General features: G+C 42.8%; 1 protein-coding gene across 10 annotated transcripts in view; it reads left to right on the forward strand.

Annotated features, from left to right (window-relative positions):
• The window catches only part of St6gal1 (ST6 beta-galactoside alpha-2,6-sialyltransferase 1), a 128567-nt gene extending 106651 nt beyond the window's left edge, over positions 1-21916 (forward strand). For all 10 annotated transcript variants that reach the window (XM_070029792.1, XM_070029793.1, XM_070029794.1 and 7 more), the window contains 4 exons: positions 1921-2018; positions 14556-14654; positions 15878-16052; positions 18264-21916. In XM_070029792.1, coding sequence (XP_069885893.1) covers positions 1921-2018; positions 14556-14654; positions 15878-16052; positions 18264-18505 — 614 coding nt within the window. In that variant the 3' untranslated portion in view covers positions 18506-21916. The remainder of the gene's footprint in view (positions 1-1920; positions 2019-14555; positions 14655-15877; positions 16053-18263) is intronic.
• The last annotated feature ends 2635 nt before the right edge of the window (positions 21917-24551 follow it).

Raw genomic sequence — 24551 nt, forward strand, 5'->3', positions numbered from 1 at the left:
TTCCCTTGACTGAAAAGCTCAGGCCCTGTAAGGCATTCTTCCATCAGTCTCTGTGCTTTGTTCTCTCATTTTTCCTGTGGGATTGAAGGGATAGAGGATAAGGTTCAGGTATGGATTCTGTTTACCCCTGTCTCGCTGGCTGGACATTAGCAATAGCTGTGTTTCTCTTCAGCTCCTGATATTTGCCCTTTTCAACTCAGGGTCTCTGCTCCATGCAGTTGTGGCTTCTCATAGCAGCCAGTCCTGGTGTTAACTATGCTGTGCTGTTTCCATAAACTCTGCTTTATAAATAGCCCTTTTATGAAATGATTACTTCCTTTCTATGGGTTCTCACCCATAATGTATTCATCTGTAAAGTTGACTAAGTACAGTGTCTAATGGATCTTCATTTCTCCTGTGAGTTCGATTGATCACTGTTGAAACCACTGGCTGATTCTCACAAAGCTAGTTGCTGTTTTGAGTTGTGTAACGATGTACCTTTTGTGCTATTTGCACTTCAGTGTGCCTGCCCTGGAAGCTGATAAGATTTGGACTATGTAACTCTTAAACCATTTCAGTGATAGTCCATTTCAGTGATTTGTCATCAGATTGAGGAGAGGACTTTGCAGTGGCTGTAATGAGATGCCAGAGGTTATAGTTTAATACCTATGTTGGAATGGAGATAAAGAAGGGGTTTTTCATGCCTTAATTCTATAGGCATCTCCTTTCCAGGTCATTATGTATTGAACCCAATGTCTTTTGTCCTGCATGATATCCCCAACAAGCCCTCACATAGGGAGGATGGTTAGATTGGCCTCCAACCTGGTACAGATTTTGCTGGTGAACCTAAACTCTGTTTGATGAAGAAAGGCTGGGATAAGCTTGTGTAGGGTTACAGAGGTACTGGGTTAGGTTGGTTCCTAAAAGCCATCACTTCCCTCCCCCATCAGAGCGGCAAATGCTCAATGCAGAACCTTTCCTAACTCTTCCGAACACTGCTTAAAGAGGAATTACAAGGAGAAATGTTCTAGGAAGTAATTAGGTGTTTTTGAGATGGTCTATTTGATCCTGATTGAATTTAATAGCTTATCATGTGTCTGGCAAAGTGCTTTAATAAAAACCACAGAAGTCATGGAGTTTAGTTTAGCATTATGGATTCCTGTGTCATTTTTGCCACATCAGATTTTTGTTTTCCCTAAATGGAACACTTAGGTGTTATCCTGGATGACGGTGAGTCCCAATTGTGGCTTGAGTGGTATGTACTTTTCAAAGTGCCTCAGGTACTTTGCACTTCTGGCACAGATGGAGTATGTGGTAGTTCCTTCATTTCTCTGACATGAATAGACATGATCTTTAGGTGACACCTAAAGAGTTTTGGTATCTGGAGCAGTGATTCCACTGAAGCGGCACACTGGTAGCCAGTACTAGAGCTTTAACTCAGAATGCTGGTTGCTGAGCCAGTACTGCATGCTGTCCTGTAACTTTTTCGCTCAAGGCTAGCACTCAGCCATAACAGCTTCACTTCTGCCTTTTTGGTGGTTAATTGGAGATAAGAGTCTCACAGACCTTCTTTCCTGGGCTAGCTTTGAACCTAATTTTCAGATTTCAGCCTCCTGCATCGCTAGGATTAAGCATATAAGCACCTGGTATGGCTCACTTTTTGCTGTGTTGATGTATTGAATGGGTTTCATGAATGCATAATATAAATTCTTGTTCCTTTATAGTAGCTGGCAGACAGTGATCATTTCTGTCTGTGAACTTTTCCCGAGAAACACACAAATATTATAATTCCTTGCTCTCTGTGTCATAATGGAATGAAGTCTGGAATAACGGCTGTCACACCCCCTCCCCTTCCTCCCACCTTTTCTCCCTCCTGTCCTTCTCTCTTCCTGCACATTGCTAGCACTCATCACCTCTGTTCTATTTCCTTGTGGTTTATAGATGATCACGATGCAGTTCTGAGGTTTAATGGGGCACCCACAGCCAACTTCCAACAAGATGTGGGCACGAAAACAACCATTCGCCTGATGAACTCCCAGGTAAAATGTCTTCTGTGCAGATATGGAATTGACAGGAGGACCAAAAATGTGAGCTCCAACAACATATCTACTAGGAGCATAGAAAAGCTACTAGCTTGTTAAGTCTTTTGATTCATCATTGGAAAAGGATATTATGATTCCATGACCCAATCTTATCATGTACTCATTAAGAACCCTACAATATTAGTCTGTATTGATGGAGTCCATAGGCACAGGAAAGCAGAGTCCTGCCATCCATTCAGTTGTGAGGTCATACCTGGAAGTTTCATGCAGGAGAAAAGCAGAGGACATCCAGGGAGGAGGGACAACTACTGTGGGAAATAAACAAGAAGGTACATGTGGGAGTATACTGTGTGGGTTGTAAACCAACATACAAGGGTCATAAGACACCATCACCCATTATATGCCAGTGGTTCATATCTGAAATTCTAGGTACTATAAGGCTACTGAGGATTTTAAAGATAGCTTTGGCAGAAAAGTCTGTGAGAATCTTATCTCCAATTAACCACCAAAGAGCTAGAAATGGAGCTTGACTCAAGTGGTAGAGCACCAGCCTTCAGTAGAATACCTAAAGGACAGCAGCCAGGCCCTGAGTTCAAGCCCTAGAATCAGCTCTCTCTCTCTCTCTCTCTCTCTCTCTCTCTCTCTCTCTCTCTCTCTCTCTCTCTCTCTCTCTCTCTCTCTCTCTCTCTCTCTCTCACTCTCTCTCTCTCTCTTTCTCTCTCTCTCTCTCTCTCTCACACACACACACACACACACAAACAAAATTAGTTTTCAGAAGTATTTTTAAGTAGCACATGCTAGTTTCTTTGTCAACAGAAACTTGATAAATATTTTTGTTTTGCTTTTTTGTGGTAATGTAGGTTGAACTCAAGGTGCATTACTTGCTAGGCAAACACTCTAGCACTTAAACCATGGCATGTTTTAAGGTAGCTTGTTTTTAAGGTAGGGTCTCATTCTAACTTTGACTAATTTAGTTTTTTTTTTTTTTTTTTTGGGTCCGGTTGTGGGGCCTGAACTCTGGGCCTGGGCACTGTCCCTCAGCTCTTCAGCTCAAGGCTAGCGCTCTACCACTTGAGCCACAGTGCCACTTCCGGCTTTTTTCTTTTTGCTTATGTGGTGCTGAGGAATCGAACCCAGGGCCTTGAGCATGCAAGGCAAGCGCTCTACCACTGAGCCACCTTCCCAGCCCCGACTAATTTAGTTTTGAACCACAATCTTCCCATCACTGCCATTTGAGTAACTGGGACCATGGGTATGGGTGACTACACCTAGCTTGGTTTTGAGATAAAGTTTTACTACTTTTGACTAGGCTGGCCTTGAACTTCTGTTCTCTTGTTTCTAACTTTCAAGTAACCAGAATTGTGCCTTACCATGCCAGGCTAGAGACTTGAAAAATACTTTTTCTTGCCAGAAAATTGTTAGCAGATTTGATTAGTGAAAAAAAGCCTGGTCTATATGCATATCAAAAGTTGTATGATATCTGGGCAAGGTGGACCCCAGTAGCCCATTACTCTGAAGGCTGGGTCAAGTGGGTTGCTAGAACCCATAAGTTCCAGGCTATCCTAGACAATTGGTAAGACCCTATCTCAGCTGGACACTGTGGCTCACACCTGTAATCCTAGCTACTCAGGAGGGTTAGATCCTCAGATTTCAGTTTGAAGCCAGTACAGAGAAATTCAAGAGATTTTTTTTTTTAATCTCCAATTAACCAGCAAAATTCCAGAAGTGGAAATGTAACTCAAGTGGTAGAGGCTACAAGGTATACAAAGAAACATTGTAGTATGGCCTGTTCACAGGAATAAAAAAATAAACCAATAGAAACTGCATCTGAAAAAGAGCTGATGACAGATCTATTAGATCACACTAAAACAACTTTCCTAAAATGCTCAAAAAACTAAAGGAAGGCATAGAGAAAGCCAAGAAAATGATATGAACAAAGTGGAAATATCAATAAAGAAGCCCCAAAACCTAAAAAGAAAGCAGAAAGGACATTCCTGAGCTGTAAAGTATAATAATTGAAACAAAAAAATTTACAAGGGGAATCCAAAGGCAGATTTGATCATGCAGAAGAGAAAATCTGAATTAGAGGTAGGATTATGGAAATCATAAAGTCTGAAGCAAAGTAAACAGAGCCTAAGGGCTCCGTGGAGCATCATGTCTCAGAGCAAATGAGATACAAAAGGACAGAGAGAGTATTTTAAAAAATAATGACCAAGAATTTTCCAAATTTAAAGAAAGACACAAGCTCAACAAAATAAAACAAAGCAAAAGATCACACTAAGGTGTGTTGTAATTTTTAAAAAAACCCACAACAGTGAATTTTGAAAACATTAAGAGAAAAGGACTCATTATCTATGAGGTATCCTGAATAACATTCCTAGTATGTTTATCATCAGAAATTTGGTGTGCCAGCAGGGAAAGAGCTAGTATTATCCAAAGTTCTCAGATATAAACTGTAACTTTCAACCATTGTATCTGCAAACCTGTTTTTCAGAGATGAGAGAGAAATCAAGACATCTTATATAAATGAAATTGAAACAGCTCATTAATACTAGTTCTCCTTGCTTGGCATTCACAAGGAATTCATTAAGAAATGCAAAAGTACGTCCAGCAGATTGAAATGAAAGTCTAAACAATAACTCAAAACCATAGAAAGAAATAGAAATTATAGTAGGAATAGAAGTAATAGCAGTTATAGAAGTTAAGGTAACAATAATATATTACTCACTCTTTGCTTTCTAGGTGATTTAAGACACTGCAATAGCACATTTTAATTTATTTTTGCTTTGTTTTTCTCCAGAGCAGGGGATGGAACCCGTGTTAACACAGTACTCTACAACTGACTAACACTTTTAGTGGGATTATTTGTGTGTTTATATATGCATGCACTTTATGTGCTATATGAATAGGTCTACGTGGGCTATGAAAATAGTCAAATGAAAGAGGTTTTAGTTAGGGGAGTTTCTAGCAAAGGTTTGAAATCGTCACTGAGGAAGAGTCGGGGGAGTGAGTAAGGCTGAGGAGTGAAGGGTTCCCAGGCCATACTGGGCCACAATGAGGTCGAAGAACATGAATGGAGAGAGAATGGCAGTTGTCTCCTAAGCTGGGCCTGTGTTTGTTCAGCTCCCCTCACTCACCTGGTACAGGACAGAGCTGTGGGTCTCTGGGCTCTGCTTGAGTCTTAGAAAATGAGAAGGTCCTTTCCTTATTCTATTTCTATTTCTACTCATTTCTCTTTCTATTCGAAAGGAAGTTTCAATTTTATTTCTATTCATGCCACTGTACCAGATGTTGCTATGAGACCATATGGACGAATGGTCTGGTTAAATATGGGTTTGTAAATAAATCCAATTTTGACTAAGCACAGGAAGGTTTCTGCAAAACAATGAAGCACCTGCAGTGCTCAGGGTAGCATGAAAGAAGAGACAGCAGAACAGTTGCTTCCTTAGAGAAAAACCTGCCACCTATGCACAGCAACCTGGTGTGTTACCAGATACTTGGGGGTCCTGAACTACTCCTTATCCTGAAGTAGCAGTGCATGTCACTTATTAAATACTGTGTAAGGATGGCTCTGGAAGGCTTGATCATCATGTTACCTAAGGACATTTGGGCTCAAAATGCGTTGCTCTGAAGAGCCCAGAATGGAAGCAACACAGGGGAATTGGATATAGGTCTGTTTGTCAACCGAACTTGAAGTCTCCAAAGTATATTCTCTCTCTCTCTCCTCTCTCTCTCTCTCTCTCTCTCTCTCTCTCTCTCTCTCTCTCTCTCTCTCTCTCTCTCTCTCTCTCTCTCTCTCTCCCTCTCCCTTTTTTTCTTCCTCCCTCCCTCCCTCCCTCCCTCTCTTCCTTCAAGGCTTAAACTTAAGGCTTCATTACTTGATTTATTTGGTTGATGTGCTACGACTTGAGCCACTTCTCTAGCTTGGCTTTTGCTAGTCTTTTTTCCTGGGCTAGCTTCAAATCTTGAGCCTCCTGAATAGCTAGGATTAAAGGTATGAGCCACTGGCACTTAATGCTCTCCCTCCTTTTCTTCCAAACCTTCATTCTCTTTCAGGCTGGGAGTTGAACCCAACCCAAGAATGCCAAAGAAGTGCTATATCACTGAGCTACAATGCCAGCACCCAAAGCTTTCTCCAAGTTTCAGTTTTCCTTCTCAAGATTCATACAGACAGTTGTCTGGATAGATGCTAGCAAAGGCCAGGTGTAGTGGGATGGGTTTCCATCAGTGACAGACCTGAAAACACCTAGAGTTGGCTGATTCTAATGGAATACCCCAAATATAATATTTTAGCATCACGATTTTAGAACTGAAGTGTAATATAATGGATATTATGAATTCTAGAAGGACTTGGTTTTGACCAGTCATCACCTTCTGTCCCTGGTATTTTTCCTAGTGAAAAAAGTGAATTGATATTGTACTCAGCTTGCCTTCTTATTTCAAAGCTCTAGGATGTAGGGGGCTTTTAGTGTGTCAGAGCTGTCCTCTGCCCTTTCCAGACCCAGAGGACATGTCCAGAGCAACTCTCTTCAGTTGGGCCCATGTGGTCCACACATCTGGTATGTAGCCAGCCGCCCTAGATTCCATTCAGTCAAGCAAATCAGCTCCCACTAAATTCCTGCCCAACATGAGGAAGAGCAAGAAAATGTAATTTCCTCCCCTCTAGGACTTTAGTTAAGCCAGCAAAAACATGATGCAAAGCAGGCTACATTCCAACAATGTGGGGCAGGTACTCATGATCTTTAAGGCTGGGGGACAGGGAAGCAGCAGTTTTTGCTCTGAGTTCTTTCTCTGAGGATACTGCTAAATCCTAGAGGAGTATAATCAAAGCCTGTGGTTTTGAAACCAGCTCTGTGCTCCAGCTCTGTGATTCTGTGCTCCATTTCACCTTCACCACCACCCACCCATAAGCAGTACTTACGTTAGATGCTCATCCAGCTTTGAAATGTTTATATTTCAAGGTGATCTACTAGAATGTGTTATGTTTATATTCATGAGGATGTAGGTTTGTGATTTTTTTTATTCTTGTAGTGTCTTTATTTGCTATATTGTATTATGGGGTGAGTTACTTCCTCTACTCTAATTTTCTCTCTCTTTGTTAAAACTATCTTTTAGTAGTTGTACAGAGAGGTTTGTTCAAAATGTTGATTTATGAGTATAATACATCTCTATCAATGCCACCATTGTTCGCCCTCAGATCTCTCAACCCTACCTATTCCTTCAAGTTCCCCCTAATTTTCTTGAGGTGTCTGTGTACAATTAGTACATTTACTGTCTTAAATGTTCAACAGAATTCACCACTAAATCCATCTGTTTTCTTTGTGACAAGATTTTTAGTTATAAATTCCACTTCTTTAATAGGCATAGAACTGTGATCATGGTAACTCTTTCTTCTTGACTGGGCTTGGGTAGTTTACATCTTTCAAGGCATTTCCATTTCTTCTAAGTTATTTATTGTCCAAAGTTGTTCCTAACTCATTGTCCTGTTAACCTCAGTAGAACTGGTCGTGATGTCACTTACTTTTATAATATTTGAATAGTATTGGAAATTATGGAACTTAAAAAGAGTTTGGAGATCAGTTATCCATTGTTTATGCCAAAAGTTTTTTGCTGATCATATGTTTGAAAAGTGATGGATGCAACAGCCAACAGCAGTAAGATAAAAACAGAAGTGCTCCCTGAACTGTATAGTTCCCAGTCTTAGGTGATTATTGTTTTTTTTTAACTGGTCCTGGGGTTTGAACTCAGGGCCTGGACACTGTGCCTGAAACTCTTTGTGCTCAAGGCTAGCGCTCTACTACTTGAGCCACAAGGCCACTTCTGGCTTTTTCTAAGTGGTTTATTAGAGATAAGAGTCTCATGGACTTTTCTGCCTGGGCTGGCTTTGAGTTTTAATCCTCAAATCTCAGCCTCCTGAGTAGTTAGGCTTACAGTTGTGAGCCATCATGGTACCTCTTTATATCTTTTAAGACAGTGGCATTGTGTGTGTGTGTGTGTGTGTGTGTGTGTGCGCGCGCGCGCACGCGCGTGTGCGCACGCACATGCATATGTATGTACTTATGCAGTTATTCAGGCTTGAACTCAGGGCTTGGGAGCTGTCTGTTAGATTTTTTTTTTTTTTGCTCAAGGCTGGCACTTAACTACTTAAGCCAAAACTCTACTTCTAGCTTTTTGGCGGCTAATTGGAGATATTAGTCTCATGGACTTTCTTGCCTAGGCTAATGAGTTATGATCCTCAGATCTCAGCCTTCTGAGTAGCTAGGGTTACAGGCATGAGCCATAGGTGCCCAGCTGACATTGGCATTTTAAAAAATACAATTTCTAAAAAAAAAGTTCAGCTATTTTTCGTGATCTTGGCTTCTCAAGTGACTGAGATCTGGAGGATCACAGTTTGAAGCCAGCCTAGCAAAAAAGCAGGGTTGGAGCATGGCTCAAGTGAAAGAATGCAAGTGGAGCAAGAAGAAAAAATAGGAGACTGAGTTCAGACCCATGTATTGGCAAAAAGAAAAACAAAGACATCTTATTTTGTGTTTTCCCAGTATTAGATTAATGTTACATGTTTCCTGTTAGAAAACTATATAAATGATGCTGTGTCAATTAAGAGCTCAACAGAAGGGGTCAGACAATGTCCATCTGTCCCTTATAGATGATTTTTTAAGGCACCTGCTTGAGGTATCTGATGTCTTTAATTACTGTTTTTCTTTTATAGTCTGTTATGTGCACTGTAAAACTGTCAGTATTCTGTTCCTCATCAAAATTTCTTTCCCTATTTAGGATTTATTTATTTATTTTTAATGGTACTAAGGTTTGAACTCAGGGCTTTGTTCTTACTAGGCAGACACTCTACTACTCGAGCCATGCTCCCAACCTCTTTTGCTTTACTTTGAGGACAGGATTATGCCCACGCTGGCCGGAACCTTGATCTTTCCTGCATAGTTGCCACGAGGTGTAACCCCATTCAGTTATTGGTTGGGATGAGGGTCTTGATAACTTTTTGCCCTGGGATTCGATTCCTCCAACTGCCTGATCTCTACCTCTGACTAACTATGATTCCAGGCATAAGCCACTAGGACCTAGCTCATTGTTCATTTTTCTTGAAGCAATCTTTACTATAACGGCTGCAAAGTGATGTGGAGGAACTTACTCTCCACCATTTTATCAAGTTGGCACTCACAACTCTACTACAGTATAAGTAAGATACCTCCTTTCTCTTCCCTTTCATCTTTTTTCCTCTCATCCCTCCATCCCTTTCTCCTTCTCCCTTCCTTCTCTTTTCTTCTCTTCTCACTTTTTAAAATGTTTATTTTATTGTAAAGATGCTGTACAGAAGGGTTATAGTTAGATGAGTAAGGTAATGAGTGCATTTCGTGTTGAGCATTGTTACCGCCTCCTTTGTTTTTCTTTTCTTTTCTTTTCTTTTCTTTTCTTTTCTTTTCTTTTCTTCTCTTCTCCTCTCCTCTCCTCTCCTCTCCTCTCCTCTCCTCTCCTCTCCTCTCTTCTCCTCTCTTCTCTTCTCTCCTCTCCTCTCCTCTCCTCTCCTCTCCTCTGCTCTGCTCTCCTCTCCTCTTCTTTTTCTTCTTCCTCTTCCTCCTTCTCTTCCTTTTCCTCCTTCTCTTCTCTTGTTTCATTGGATACCTATTCATGATTCCTATTTTCTTAGTAGTTTACAATTGCTTAATGTTCTGAATTACTTTGGTATTGACATTTTTCCAGATTTGACTAGTGGAATTTCTTCCAAACTGGTTCTTGTTCCCTTGTGACATTCATGTACCAGATTTCTTTCTTTCTTTTCCTTCCTTCCTTCCACACTGCTTTACTTTCTGGTATGATAAGATATTCCAACTCATTTTGAAGTTATCTTTTGATATTTAAATATTTCTTGATTGTTACTTTTATCTTGAATTGTGCAAACAGGGTGTCCTGGATCAGAGCTAAATTTATTAAATACTTTACAGTAATTATTAAATGAGAGCCAAGTATGGTGGCATGAACCTATAGTCATAGTTGCCCAGGAAGCTGAGATAGGAGGATCACTTGAGCACAGAAGTTTGAGGCCAGCTTGAATAATATCATAAGACCCTATCTTGAAATAAAGAAATGAATGAGTGGTTGCTCTTTTGCCTAAGTCCTTACCCTCAAGACAATATAATGAAAGCCTGTTTGTGACACTTGAGCCACAGATCTACTTGCAACTTTTTTGTTTGTGGTTAATTGAAGAGTCTCATAGATTTTCTTGCCAGGGCTGGCTTTGAACTTCAATACACAGATCTCAGCCTTTTCAGTAGCTAAGATTACAGGCATGAATCACTAGCATCCAGCTTTATGTTTTTGTGCCCGTCTGTTTGTTGTAATAGTCAGTAGACTATTTAAAAAATTAATTTTCCCTCATTGCTTTTTAAATAAAAGGCAGGAACTTGCCACATCTTAAGGTTGCTCATTCCATTCATTGACATGTAAATAAACTTACCTATAGAGATGTATAATTCTTAGGCCTCATTCCATCTTGAAATGCAAAGACCTGGGAATTTTACCACTTCCATCTTCCTGGCCCCTGGAGAACCTTCACTGGGCATGAGCATTGCATTTACCTAACTGGGAACCTAAGAAAAATTGTATTATCTTCTGATCAAAGCAGAGCAATTAATTCTGCAAAATAGCTAGAGATTTGATCCTCCTCAAGGTATATGAACAAACAAGATGCTTGGGCTTTTCATAGGAGCACTGTGAAATTTAGAAAAGTTTTATTTCCTTAGGTTACCTTGGCTTCATCCTGGGATCAGTCATCTTCTCTGAAGATTCCTGGTTCTTTTTAGTAAAACATGGTACCAAAATAAAGCTCTTGATCCCTAGGTGTGCTCATCTGTATCAGGGTATCTTTGAGCAGATATAGCTAAGAAGTACGTCCATGGATATGCATGCATACATGTACATTTACACAGGTATTCACATATACACACATCATATGTGTGTCTATACCTCTATATGTATACTCGTATGCATGTAAGATATATCTATATCTACCTCTCTACAATACATGCTTGCAACATTAGTTATTTTGAGCTGCCATAATAAAATACCACATACTAGATGCCTTAATCAACAGAAATTTTGTTTTCAACTAGTTGTAGATGCCACAATCATAGGTGCCATGGGCTTGGGTTTCTGGAGAAGGCTCACTTTTTGCTTGTTGGGACCTCCTGTGTCCTCCTGTGTTTGTGTCCTCCTGTTGTGTCCTCCAGTGACTTTCCAAGTGTTCCCACACTGAGCGATTCTGGTCTCTTTCTTGTTCTTTAAGGACACCACCCTTGCTGGATTAGGGCTACACCCTTATGAACTCATTTGACCTTAGTCACTCTGTTAAAGGCTCTGCCTCCAAATACTCCAACTATAGTCACTTTGGGTATTAGTGAGCCAACATTTGAATGGAGGAGGTCACAGTTCAGTCCATAACAGAGAAAGAAAAAGATCTGTGAAGAAAAAATACTCCCAAATATTCACAGAAGCAATAACTGAGGAATGCAATTGTGTGCAATTACAGATGGGTATGTTCTCCTTTGTATATGTGTGTGTGTATAGATTCTATTCTGAAGTTTTCAAACTTTCTGCATTAAACATTTGTGCCTTCATAATTTTTTTCTACATTACCTTCAAAGGGGTTTCAATTCAACATGTGAGTTAATGAGTACCGTGGATCTTGATCAAGGTCATCCTTTTCAGCATTCTTCCCCATCTCTCCCAATCCCACCCATCCCCTCCATTTTCCTTTCCATGTTCGCATATATACATTGGCTCTTATAGCTGTGTTCTCTCTCCTAGAAAGGTGACTTTAAACAGCAAGCAGTTCTCTATCTCTCTGGTGTCCCCTTGTCTTGGTAGATGTTCTGAGTAGAGTCCTGTAGAGTTCTGAGCATTAGCTCAGAACAGCTCCTCACTGCAAGCCCTCTCTTTGGTCACCTAGAGTTTCCCAAGCCTAGGTCCCACTCCCAGAGCAGGGAGGTAGGGGAGCACTAGAGAAGAGCTTCCAGGAAAGATATACTGGGGCAGAGTCTTACAGGGTATAATGTTTGGGAACAAGTATGGAGGCCTGGAGACCATGATGTACCTAAGACCGTACAATTACAGACTAGGAATGGGGGTGGAACTCCTGCTCTCAGCTCTCCACAGGTTTAAGGGCAATTGTTAAATAAAGGGAATTAATGTAAGTTTAGAGTTCTGTGAGTGTCAGGGGAAAGGGGGAAGGATGTGGCTTGCTAAGATTTTTTCCTTTCTTTCTACTAGATCTCAGTCCTGGCCACTTCCTATTTCTCCTCTCTAACTAAATTTACCTTTTTTCTTTCCCTCTTCCCAATTTCTTGGATTCTGTTTTCATCCAGTGCAAGTACCTCAAGTCATAAGCAGTTCCTGTGTATACAAGAGGACTAGGGGTGACCTGCTCCTTCTAATATGCCCCTAGAAGTCATTACTTGCTTTCATAGTATTGGTCAAAATTAGATGTTGATTAGGACTCAATGATGATTGAAGTAGGAGGCATGATTGCTAAGGGAGGATTACTTACTTATTCTGTCAAGTCTTTTTTTCCTCAAGTACTTGGGTTTGAACTCATGGACCTCACACTTGGCTCATGGTTGAGGTGCTACCACTTAAGCCACACCTCCAGACCAGCTTTTTACTGGACATTTGGAGATGGAGTCCTGTGGACTTTTCTGCCTAGGCTGGCTCTAAACTTTGATCCACCAGATCTTTTTTTTTTTTTTTTTTTTTTTTTTGTCGGTCGTGGGGCTTGAACTCTGGGCTTGGGCTCTGTCCCTGCACTCTTCAGCTCAAGGCAAGCGCTCTACCACTTGAGCCACAGCACCACTTCTGGTTTTCTAGTGGTTTATTGGAGATAAGAGTCTCACGGACTTTCCTGCCCGGGCTGGCTTTGAACCTCGATCCTCAGATCTCAGCCTCCTGAGTAAGCTAGGATTACAGGCGTGAGCCACCGGCGCCCAGCTAAATCCACCAGATCTTAATCTCTGAGTTGCTAAGATTACAGGTGTGAACCTAGGAGTGCCTGGCTCACTGGGGTCTTGATTTGGTTTCTGCCATGTGCTTCTCTTGTATTTCACCTGCGTCATGCCCCATGTGCTCTTAATGATGAGCTCCAATTGACATCATATTGCTGGTTTAGCTTTCAAAGAGGGACATGGATTCCTTCATTTCTCAGCCCTTGGAGCAACTTTTGTTTTTCATTCATATATTTTCCTTATTTGATTCTAAAGATAGCTCTCATCTGAGAGTCTCGGGCAACTGTCTCCATTCCACATATACTATGTAAAACAAAGGCCTAAGGAGATCACTCTATAGTCACCCAATTAAGATTGTGGCAAAGACAAGGGGTAAACCTGAATCTTTTTATATTAACATCTGATAGCTTTCCTCTTCTGCTATCATACTTTTCCTATTTGGTTAAATAATTTACTTAACATTACCATGTATATTTTATCCCAGATTTGGATTCTTTGTTAGGATAGAATCCCCAAAGTAGAATTATTATTTATTTATTTATTTATTTTTTGGTTCGTCATGGGGCTTGAACTCTGGGCCTAGGCACTGTCCCTCAGCTCTTCAGCTCAAGGCTAGCGCTCTATCTCTTGAGCCACAGCGCCACTTCCAGCTTTTTTCTTTTTTGCTATGTGGTGCTGAGGAATTGAATCAGGGCCTCATATATGCAAGGCAAGTGCTCTACCACTGAGCCACCTTCCCAGCCCGGCCAAAGTAGAATTATTGAGTCTGTATATGCTTTCTGTTTTAAAGCTCCTAATATATTTTGCAAAAATGTCCCATCATAGCCAGGCACCAGTGGCTCATGCCTATAACACTAGCTACTCAGGAGGATGAGATTTGAGGAGAGCAGTTTGAAGCCAGCCCTGTAAAAAAAAAAAAAGTCTGTGAGACTCTTATCTTCAAGTAACCACCAGAAAACCAGAAGTAGTGCTGTGGTTCAAAGTGTTAGAGCACTAGCCTTGAGCAAAAAAAGCTTAGGGACAGCTCCCAGGCCCTGAGTTCAAGCCCCATGACTGACAAAAAAAAAAGTTCCATCAGAATGGTCACACTCACAGTTAACCAGGTGTGTTGAACTACCTGTGTGTAGCTCAGCCCAGCTACATGGGGATGTATGGGAAGACAGCTGTGGCTCGTTCCCCAGCAGATTACACTCAAGCATTTTCTCAGCCTAGTGAGATTCTTGTGTTTAAAGTTGTGTAATTTTGCATGCTTGTGGTCCCTCCACACAAGTTGACCACCTCTTCTGGTGCTCTACCTCAGACACAGTATTCCAGGATGGCCTCCCAAAGAGATGAGGACCCTGTGTGTTGTAGTCTCAAAATCTGCTCTGTGGCTGATAGCATGTTTTAAATATTCTTTGAGGTCAACACAGTTCAGACTGGCCTTTTACTTTTCACTGAAGTTCAGTGGTGATGGGCCATTGATTACTGAGAGCCAGATGTTTCCATATAGGTGTCCAAATGACAGCCTGTCTCTTCCTTCTTGCAGTTGGTCACCACAGACAGGCGCTTCCTCAGGGATGGTTTGTACAATGAAGGAATCTTAATTGTGTGGGACCCATCTGTGTACCACTCAGATATCCCAAAGGTAAGTGGAAAGTAAGGGTTGAGTCTTTCTTTGCCTATGGAGTTTCAAAACGTTTAGGGGGTTTTAAAGTCATGGATGAGCTGAGCCATTCCTGAGGACATCCCACTTTGTGTTGGGTAGCAGACTTACAAACACTCCTGTCGAGCCCCTGTCCTGTACTGTTGAGGATACGTCCCAGTTTCATTGGGACGTATTGGGAGTAATGGTGGCTGGACTTCTCACATCTAGAGTAGAGCGTATTAATTAAAGCAGTTATTCCTGATGAGCTTCAGCAGGAATGGACAGTAGCTACTGCTCCCCTGTCAATAATATTTCTACATTTCTCTGCCATACCTCCAACTTCTTGAATTCTTCTCATTTCGCTCTTACACCACCAGGAGGAAGTAGATGGTTGTTCCCAATTTACAAGTGGAGAAACCAGAATGTGGACAGGGAAAGTGGCCTGTCCAGGACTTAATTTCCTACACTGAGGAACATCAGCTGTTCCCAGGAAGGAAACATGAGCTTCAGAACTGCTGGGTCCTCTGGCCCTGGAACAGCCGTCCAGTGGCCTCAGGAGAATGGCATTCATGAGGAAAGGCAGACAGCACTATTCTTGGAATGCTAAATATTTAAGTTAGCTCCACCAGTAGCTGATAGGCTCTAGGGATCCTTAGCACTACCTCTGTTGGTACAAGGATGCACAGATCTCACGTAGAACTCAAATGTCCATAAGTCGAGAGAGGGACTCTGAACACATAGGCATAACATCCTGTGCTCCAGTTTTCTTCTCTTCAAAATCAAGAGTAACTAGGTAGTGTATGTATCCATAGTACCAGATACTTGGGAGACAAAGTAGGAGGACCAGCTATGCCTAGGAGCTGGAATCCAGTCTGTATAACATAATAAGACCTGGTCTTAAAAAGAAGATGGGGTTAGATGGCACATAAAACCCCTTTCAGCTGAGCTACTATGACCAGACTCCATTGTCCTGTCTGAAACTATTCCAGGGTCCCCAATCCTAACATTCCTCTAAGTACAGACTGTGCCGGGCCCTACTATGCTACCCCCCGAGAACTATGATGTGCAGATGCCTGGGATGTATTCCAGAGGAGGGGCTATGTCTCGTGGCTCTGCCCTGGTTCCTGCCCCTCTGAGTTTTTGGATGAGAATGCCTACTTTATAGGCCACATGCACACAGACACTTTTCTCTTCTTGAATAGACAGAATTCCTTCTTTTGCAGTGGTACCAGAATCCTGACTACAATTTCTTTAACAACTACAAGAGCTACCGCAAGCTGCACCCCAGCCAGCCCTTCTACATCCTCAAGCCCCAGATGCCTTGGGAGCTGTGGGACATCCTTCAGGAAATCTCCCCTGAAGAGATTCAGCCAAACCCCCCATCCTCCGGCATGCTTGGTAAGTCCTTATCTGGGGAAGTCCTTGTGTAGTTATTTCCAGGGATCTCATTTATTCAGCCTCTTTGTTGACCAGAACAATTGACAAGATCTTGCTCTGCTTCTACATTGTGCCAAAGTCTGTCCAAAATAGCGAAGATAGAATTCTCCTTCATTGTGTCTACTAGGAGAAAGTAGCTAGGTATCTGGGGCAATATTCAGCTTGAGCCAAGAAGGAGAGCCTACTGGTGTCACAAGAGAGAGAGCCCTTTCTCGCTGGACAGTTAGGGAGGATATAGTATGAGCTACTCCTCAGAAACAGGACGATTTGACTTATGGAGATGGGGTAAAGGGATGGATATAACCAAGAGGAGGAGTGGAGAAAAAGATGGAGCAGGGCTGAACTTTGGATGAAGAGGGCAGACTCTTGTCTTACGCTGTAATTCAGGAAGTATCTCAGAACTCATGAATCAAGCTAGATACTATTTTAATGCAATATCCTTTAAAAAAAACTACACCCCCCCAAATTGTGATATATTTCAATCAACACAGATTCAGTGATAGTGCAGAGTCATGCTAAAAGTTGAAGCAAAAAAGTCAGTAATGCCACTTCCGGACTGTCTATATGTTCTGTTCTCGCTAGTGAATGCCCTAGTCACAACCCTAAGAGCATCATGAATGGGCACCTGGGTGGGGAGACTTAGAAGAGCCTCTGGGAGCAGGCACAGGATGGGCTGGGGATAGAAAGTCCTGAATGCTAGGAAGAGGCTTTCTTCTTAAGCTTTGTTTATACCCCTAAGTTCTCATGGGCCATCTACCCTTCCCTGTCATTCTTGGGCTGGACTGCTGGGCCTTTTCCAGGGGATGCAGGCTCTCTGTGTGCAGAGATGGAAGCTCCTCCCCAGTGCCCCACAGTACTGCCTTCCCACTGGATGGCTCCAGCCACTCACAGCTTGTCATCTGTCTGCTTACTTTCCCTTCTAGACTTCATACTCCCTCAGGGTGGCATCTGTTTGACTTACCTTTGTGGGTTTGGCATGGCAATTGTTCTCCAAGTAAATCAGTTTACTGTCAGAGACACTCCAATAGTAAGGGACTGGGGCCTTTGCAGTGATACATCTTTACATCTTCTGCTTCAGCTTTTGGATTGAGTGCATTTGGGACTCTTCCTGAAGCCTTTCAACCAGGAGTAATCATCTTGAGGAACACTGCCCTGCCATTGTCTCTGCTGTGGCCTCCACCATCATTGCTCTGCTCTGCTCTCTGCCCTCCCTCTGGCCATTATCCCTCTACACCCAGCTATTCCTCCTTCCTGTGATTCCTAGGTCAGCAACTAAACTGTCTTCTCTCCTCCACTGAGCTAAAGGGCAGAGGTAGGGCTTTTCTCATATCTGATTCTTCTGGAACAAAGTTGCTGACAGCTAACTGTTTTATTCTCAGTTGAGAATTTATCCTTCACAGAGAGTCCCTGAATGACTAGTTAATTAAAGGTATCTTAGGACTGTGATCCTATTTCATGCTAACAATGACCTATACAATGGGAGAGTTGGATAATCCCTACTCCTTTGAGCAGATGAAGGCCAAAAGAAGGGACATTTCCTACCCAACACAACTTAGCCAGTTGGGGACAAAGGTGGGTGGTAGTGGGATTCTCCCTCCCCTCCTTGCCTCCTGGTTGGGCTTGCGCCTCAATGTTCTGCGTGGCCTCTCCAGAGAGCACCAGCCTGGGCCACAGCCCCTCAACCTACATCTCCTTGCTGGATGAATGGTCCATCTGGGCCTCCTTTCTAGCTAAAGGAAGAAGTCTTCTTTGCACCATTTCCTGCTGGTACTGTATGAAATACTTCTCCCCAATGACAATATCCCCAAGGCTATAGGAGGTAAAAATTCTGGGAACTGCTAACTGCATGTGCTGGCATTGTCTCTTCACTTAGCCCTGGTGTCCTATGGCTTATTCTGTTGACCAATGTATTGATTGAGGGAGTCCTTTAATCTGCTAGTTTGAGGAGTGTGAACCTGTCATGCCTTTGTCCTGGCAATAGGAAGTTGCATAAGATGCATATAGCACTGTATTCCAGGACACAGTGTGCTGTCCCTGGCTCACTAGCACAATTCAGCTTGGGATTCACAGGAACAAAGAGAAGTTCCAGGTGATATCTCTCCACTGGGCAGATCTCTGCAGCGCTGGTATGTAAGATGCTGGGCTTGACTCACCGCTCCTCCTTCTCTGCAGGTATCATCGTCATGTTGACACTCTGTGACCAGGTGGACATTTATGAGTTCCTCCCATCCAAGCGCAAGACTGACGTATGCTACTACTACCAGAAGTACTTTGATAGCGCCTGCACGATGGGTGCTTACCACCCGCTCCTCTTTGAGAAGAACATGGTAAAGCATCTCAATGAAGGCACAGATGAAGACATTTACCTATTTGGAAAAGCCACATTGTCTGGTTTTCGGAATATTCGCTGCTGAGCGTGGGCCTCCAGCCAAGCATGCCCATTCTCTACCAGCAGTTCATGGCTGGTCTGGGCAACCATTTTCTTGAACCATCCTTGGCTGTTCCTTGCAAAAGATTCTTCTAGGGGCTTTTGACAACAAGAGCTCTGGGGTTTCTGGAAGCCTAAAAGCAAGGAACTAGGCCTAAGTTTCCATGTTGCTAGCCACAAAGAGAGTGTAAGCTCAGCTTCCTGCTGCACACACACACACACACACACACACACACACACACACACACACTACACTCTTTCTAGACAGCATCCTTCCCTCATTCTGCATAGGTAGATGCACATATCCCACCAGGTCTGCCAAAACTGAGCTGCTTTGTTTCTTCTACTGAATGATGTCATTCTCACAAACCAGCACACTATTGCTTGAAATCTCTACCTAGGTGTTGGTTTCACATTTTAAAGAAATTCTCTCAAATCACGACTAGGCCAGGTATGAGGTAATTCTGGGTGTAGGTATGGGTAGATGTGGGGTGGGGGTGTGTGAATAATTACTATAAAACACATTAGAAGCACCCTCAAGTCCACTGGAAAAACATTGTCCCCCAAGGTTGAAATTGTTCCTCAAGAAAAATTTCCCCAAGGATATGGTCCCATCATCTCCCTGACTGATTGGGCTAGTTATTAGCCAGGGTACTTATCAACAAAAGACCTTTTGTGTGTGTGTGTGTGTGTGTGTGTGTGTGTGTGTGTGTGTGTGTGTGTGTGTGTGTGTGTGTGTATGTGTGTGTTTCAGTGCTGGGGCTTGAACCTGGGGCCAGAGCACTGTCTTTTACCTTTTTTACAATAGGCTGTGAGCCATACTTCCACTTTTGGCTTTTTGATGGTTTAATTGAAGCTAAGAGTTTAATGGACTTTCCTGCCCAGGTACGCTTCAAACTGAGATCCTCAGATCTCAGCCTCCTGAGTAGCTAGGGTTACAGATGTGAGCCCTAACTACCCAGCTAAACAAAGGATCTTGGTTAGCTTGCTTTCCTCTCCACGTGGAGAAGAAAGGTGCAGTCCCTCTCCTCAAGTTGTTCACAGTTTAGTGGGAAAGACACATGTGTAACAGTCAGCTAGTGTGTGCTGGGCTTACAGAGAGATAGTCCTGCTCTCTATATACCAAGGAGGGAACTATTCTATTGGGATTTATGGGTTATAGGAGGTTCTATCGTGCTAGGGCCTTGGGGAAGGAGAACCAGGTGACATATATCAAGTGGATTTCAGGGAGCCATTTGACTTTTCTTTCTTCCTTTATCACCAATTTTTTATTCTTTAAAATCTGCCTGAACATAAGGCTCAAAATATTTTGGGGGGAAGTCCCTTGCCCGTGTGTAACCCTATAGCAGACTCAATGAAACCATATTTCCCAAAAGTCTAATTTTTGCAGCCTCAATTTGGATTGACCTCTAGCACCTGGGTTTGCATACTATTCTCCATCTCTTCCTTTTCAGCAATATACCCTCATTTCTCCTTACTGTTGCCTTTTCTTTCCCTTTAGAGTAGCCTTTCCTCTCTCAAATTATTTCCTTCGTTCGTTCGTTCGTTCGTTTGTTCGTTCGTTCGTTCGTTCCTTCCTTCCTTCCTTCCTTCCTTCCTTCCCTCTTTTCCTTCCTCTTTCCTCCCCTCCCCTTTTCTTTACCCCCTTTCTTTTGTGCCAATAATGGGGCTTGAACTCAGGGTCTGGGTTCTGTCCCTTAGTTTTTATGCTCAATGCTGGGCTCTACCACTTGAATCATAGCTCCACTTCTGGATATTTGGAGGTTAATTGGAGAAAAGAGTTTCAGAGACTCTTATCTTAGAGGCCAGCTCCCAACTGTAATAATCAGATCTCAGCCTTCTGAGTAGTTAGGATTACAGGCATGAGCCACTGGCTCCTGGCTTTCTCAAATTATTTTCAATCATTGCCTGCTTTTAAAGTGTCCTGACTCCAATTTTTTTTTTATCTCATATCACAAACTTTCTGTGAAAAACCTTTCAAGAAGTGGTAGCATGGTTTCCTAGGATTTAGGGTACCCTCAGAGGTGAGAACCTTAATCATAACCAATGTTCACAAGGTGTGCAATGTCAGAATGTTATATCCTTCATCTGTTCCCTATGAGAGGACAAAACCAGAGTCCGGGTGGAGGCTGCGCACTGTGGTTCACCAGTGAACTCCCAAGGTGGCTTTGCCAAGTCCCTCCTCCTTGATGGGGAGCTACATTGGCCCATCTAGTCCCAGGTGTGGCATGGTGTAAGGACATGTTTGAGGTCCCAAAATAATGCTGTAGAGCCAGGATTTCTAGGTCCAGGCTTCTGGACTTCCCAAGGTTGGCTCCACACACTCAAAGGGCTCCAATATTTGGGTTCTAGACCAACCATCTTGGAGCTGGGATATCTTTATTGCCAATTCCTTGGCTTTATGTGGGTAGTAAAACGAGCCCTAGACTGAGAGCCCTGGGTTTTCTACTTGATATTCATTACTTCTTCACTGTGCCACTTTGGGCAGATTTTCTCCTCTGAGCCTCGGTTTCCACATATCTGTAAAATAAGAGTAATAATCCTACCTCACGGGGTATTGTGAGGAATACAGGAAAAATACCTGACCTGGCTGTTGACCTGGCACATAGTAGGTGCTCAGTGTACTTTAATTTCCTTCCTTTTATTCCGGAAGGAGCTATTACCACACTGGGACTGGGCCTTACTGTGAAGGAGGAGGTGGGAGGGGTGTTGGGAGGAGAATGTCCTCAGGAAATGAACTCTTCCATTGGGAGACAATTGTCCTTCTTGTAACACACCCAGGAAACCATCAGGTAGATGATATGAAACCTGTGCCCTTCCTCACAGCCTGCAGCTCAGGTCTGATTCTGCTTTGGAGGCGAGAGAAACAGAAGCTGCCAACTGCTGTATGGAAGGAGTCTTTATCCTGGCTTGCTTCATGTTTTGATTTGATTCACAGCATGCCCAAGTAGATGGCATTCTGTCAGCAGGACACATCCTGGATGCTGAGACTACACTGGGTAGAATCTAGTTTTTTAGTTGTTATGCTTAATGTGAAGGATTAACTTAATTTAAGTATGATTCTGAAGTCTACAGAACTTGGTGTTCTGGGTAGAAACTTTAGTAACATGCAAGTAAGATATGGGTATTATTATTGGTCTGATGAGGTGTTTTTAATATTTGTAACAGATAATTTAAAAAACAACAGATGCTGCAAGAAAGCTTTTGTATAGGATTCTGTCTTCAGTAATCATCTATTCATTCTGCATCATAAGATCCTCCTCAATCCTTGTACCAATCAAATAAGCTATTGCTCTTGGTTTGGAGGTGAGACATTAGCACCTTCTGAAACATGCCTAAGCTAATTGTGACTTACCCAAAGATTATGTCAATTTTTAAAATAAAGGTCGTTTTTAAAGAGCTGCTTCCCTGCCTTATACCTGCTAAGAGAATGACTGCTCTCAACTTTTGTATCCCAAGAGGTCACAGCTAGAATCCTGAGCTCCTAGATCTCCACAGCTAACTCTGGCTTTAGCTTTCCTCTTCAGTATTCCAGGAAACAGACTGTCTATTGGGAAGGATGGCAGTTTGGACATATTGACTGGTTTATTGGTTATCTTGTCCTTGGCTCTTGTTTGAATTCAGATAACTAAGCAATTGTTCATTTTACACATCAGAAAAGTGATGCATTAGGCAGAAAGCAGAATGAAAGAGGTTTGTCCCAACCCCTAAAATCCATAAAGAATGATGTTCTAAGGAAATGGCTATTTTTTCATTGAAAAATCCTGAAGAGCCAGGCATCTATGGCTTACACCTCTAATCCTAGCTACTCAGGAGACTGAGATCTGAGGATCGCGATTCAAAGCCAGCCCAGGCAAGAAAGTCCATGAGACTCTTAACCTCTGATATACTACTCTGAAAAAGCCACAAGTGGCACTATATGTAGCTCAAGTGGCAGAGCGTTAGCCTTGAATACAAAGAGTCTTAGGGACAGTGCCCAAGCCCTGAGTTTAAGCCCCGGGACCAGAAAAAAAATCCTAAAGAGAAGCAGGATTTAGGGGAGAAAACATTTCCTTCCCTCCCTTATGCACTGTACACTCTCTTAGATATAGTGGACTGTGTCCTCTGAAATACGTATATTGGAAGTCCTAACTCTCCATACCTCAGAATGTGATCTCACTTGGAAACAGTGATTGTAATTAGTTAAGATGGGGTCTTACTGTAATAGGATAGGCCTCTAACCCAATATGACTGCTGCCTTCATAGAAGGGGAAAAGTGGAGGTGGGCATACACCTCGACACACACACACACAGTGACAAAGGCTGAAGTGAGCCTAAGGAATGCCAATGATTGTCAGGAAAATTGGCAGAAGCTAGGAGAGAAGAATTGCACAGCTTCTCCCTCCCTGCTACCTTCAGAGTTCTGGCTTCTGGAAACATGAGAGAATTAAATTCTATTGTGTAAGCCACATAGTTTGAGGCACTTTACAGTACACAACCCTAGCAAACCACTCCCCAACATTCTAGTCACTTCTGGCCAGCTGCAACTCCCTGGGCTAGAGCTGGGGGGAAAAAATCACATGGGAACATGCCTACCAAGTCTGGCTAGAGTATCTGGTACTCTCTTCCCATTCAAAAAATTCTGGGAATTTGCAAGTCCTTGGATGCTGGGGCTTTCTGTGGCCTGTAGTCTAGTCAGACGGTACATAAGCAAGCCATTCCTGATAGGATGATGAATGGGAGCAACCTGAGTTGTGTTGAAGACTGTCCCTGAGACCTGCACCTTATCCTTGACATTGTAAACTCTCTGGGTCTCACATAACTGTACACTGACTGAGGCTGAATGTCTATCTGGATTGCAGTAGAATGGGGACCTCAAAGGAGAAGTTACAGAGAAAGATTTTGGTGCAGGCACTGAGATTTGTACCGGCCAAGTTTACAGTGGTCCTGAGTGACTTAAAGGTAGGCTGGACCCCTCCCCCATCTAGCTCCAGAGGTTTATTTCCCTTGGTTCACACTCTGATGCCTGCTTCTTTTACAAAGGGATGTGTGTGAGGGATGGGGAAGTGAAAAACAAGGCTCTAGCTTTTCAGCTTCTTGGGAGAAGAAAGAAGCAAACCATGAAAGGGAGGAGATCTTTACATACAATGTTAATAAGTGGGCTCTCTTCACTGACAGAGCCCAACTCTCAGTGTTGTTCTTAGCTTACGACAATGGTCAGAATCCACACAATCCTGGTTGGTCCAGCAGGACCAGGGTGAGGAGAAAGGGTTCCAGAGTAAGTATCACGATCTCAGTTCCTTGTCCTCGATGGGGGCTTTGGATTCTACTTCCCTGTGGTCTTCAGGGCAGCCTTCTGGAATGTGCTGTGATGTGAGAGGAAACATGTCATAATTACAGGGCAGCCTGTAGAGTAGACTCTCACAAAAGTCAGGGATGCGCTTACTCTGAAAATTGATCTCTGTGGGCTGGAGTGTGGTATCAGTTCAGTAGAGAGAAAAAGGCCCTATGAAGTCCTCCACTGAATACATCTGTATCTCCATCCGGTTCTTCGCAGAGTTAACTGGAAAGCGAGTATTCAGTGGAGAGGGAAAGTATTTAATACACTTAGGGAAGCTACTATATACCCATCCACAGCAACTGCCCTCCACTGTGGCACATAGAGAAATGCAGGATGCTCTTCAACTGTGAGGTGCTACATGAAGCAATTTTGTAACTACCATGAGGGTTAGGAAGACAAGATTTTAAAAAACCCAACTGTAGTTAATGTATTTTGGAATACATTTTAAAAAATTAGGCTAGGTTCTGGTGGCTCACGCCTGTAATCTTAGATGCTCAGGAGGCTGAGATCTGAGGATCAAACTTTTATCTCCAATTAACCAGGAAAAATCTAGACGTGGAGCTTGTGGCTCAAGTGGCAGAGCACTAGCTTTGAGTGAAAAAGCTCAGGGACAGTGCCCAGGCCCTGAGATCATGTGCCAGTACCAGCATATACACATGCACACATGCACACATGCACACACACACACACACACACACACACACACAAAGAT

This window comes from Dipodomys merriami, unplaced genomic scaffold, assembly GCF_024711535.1.
Source record: "Dipodomys merriami isolate MVZ:Mamm:240054 unplaced genomic scaffold, mDipMer1.0.p SCAF_2, whole genome shotgun sequence".
In the NCBI taxonomy this organism is placed as follows: Eukaryota; Metazoa; Chordata; class Mammalia; order Rodentia; family Heteromyidae; genus Dipodomys; species Dipodomys merriami.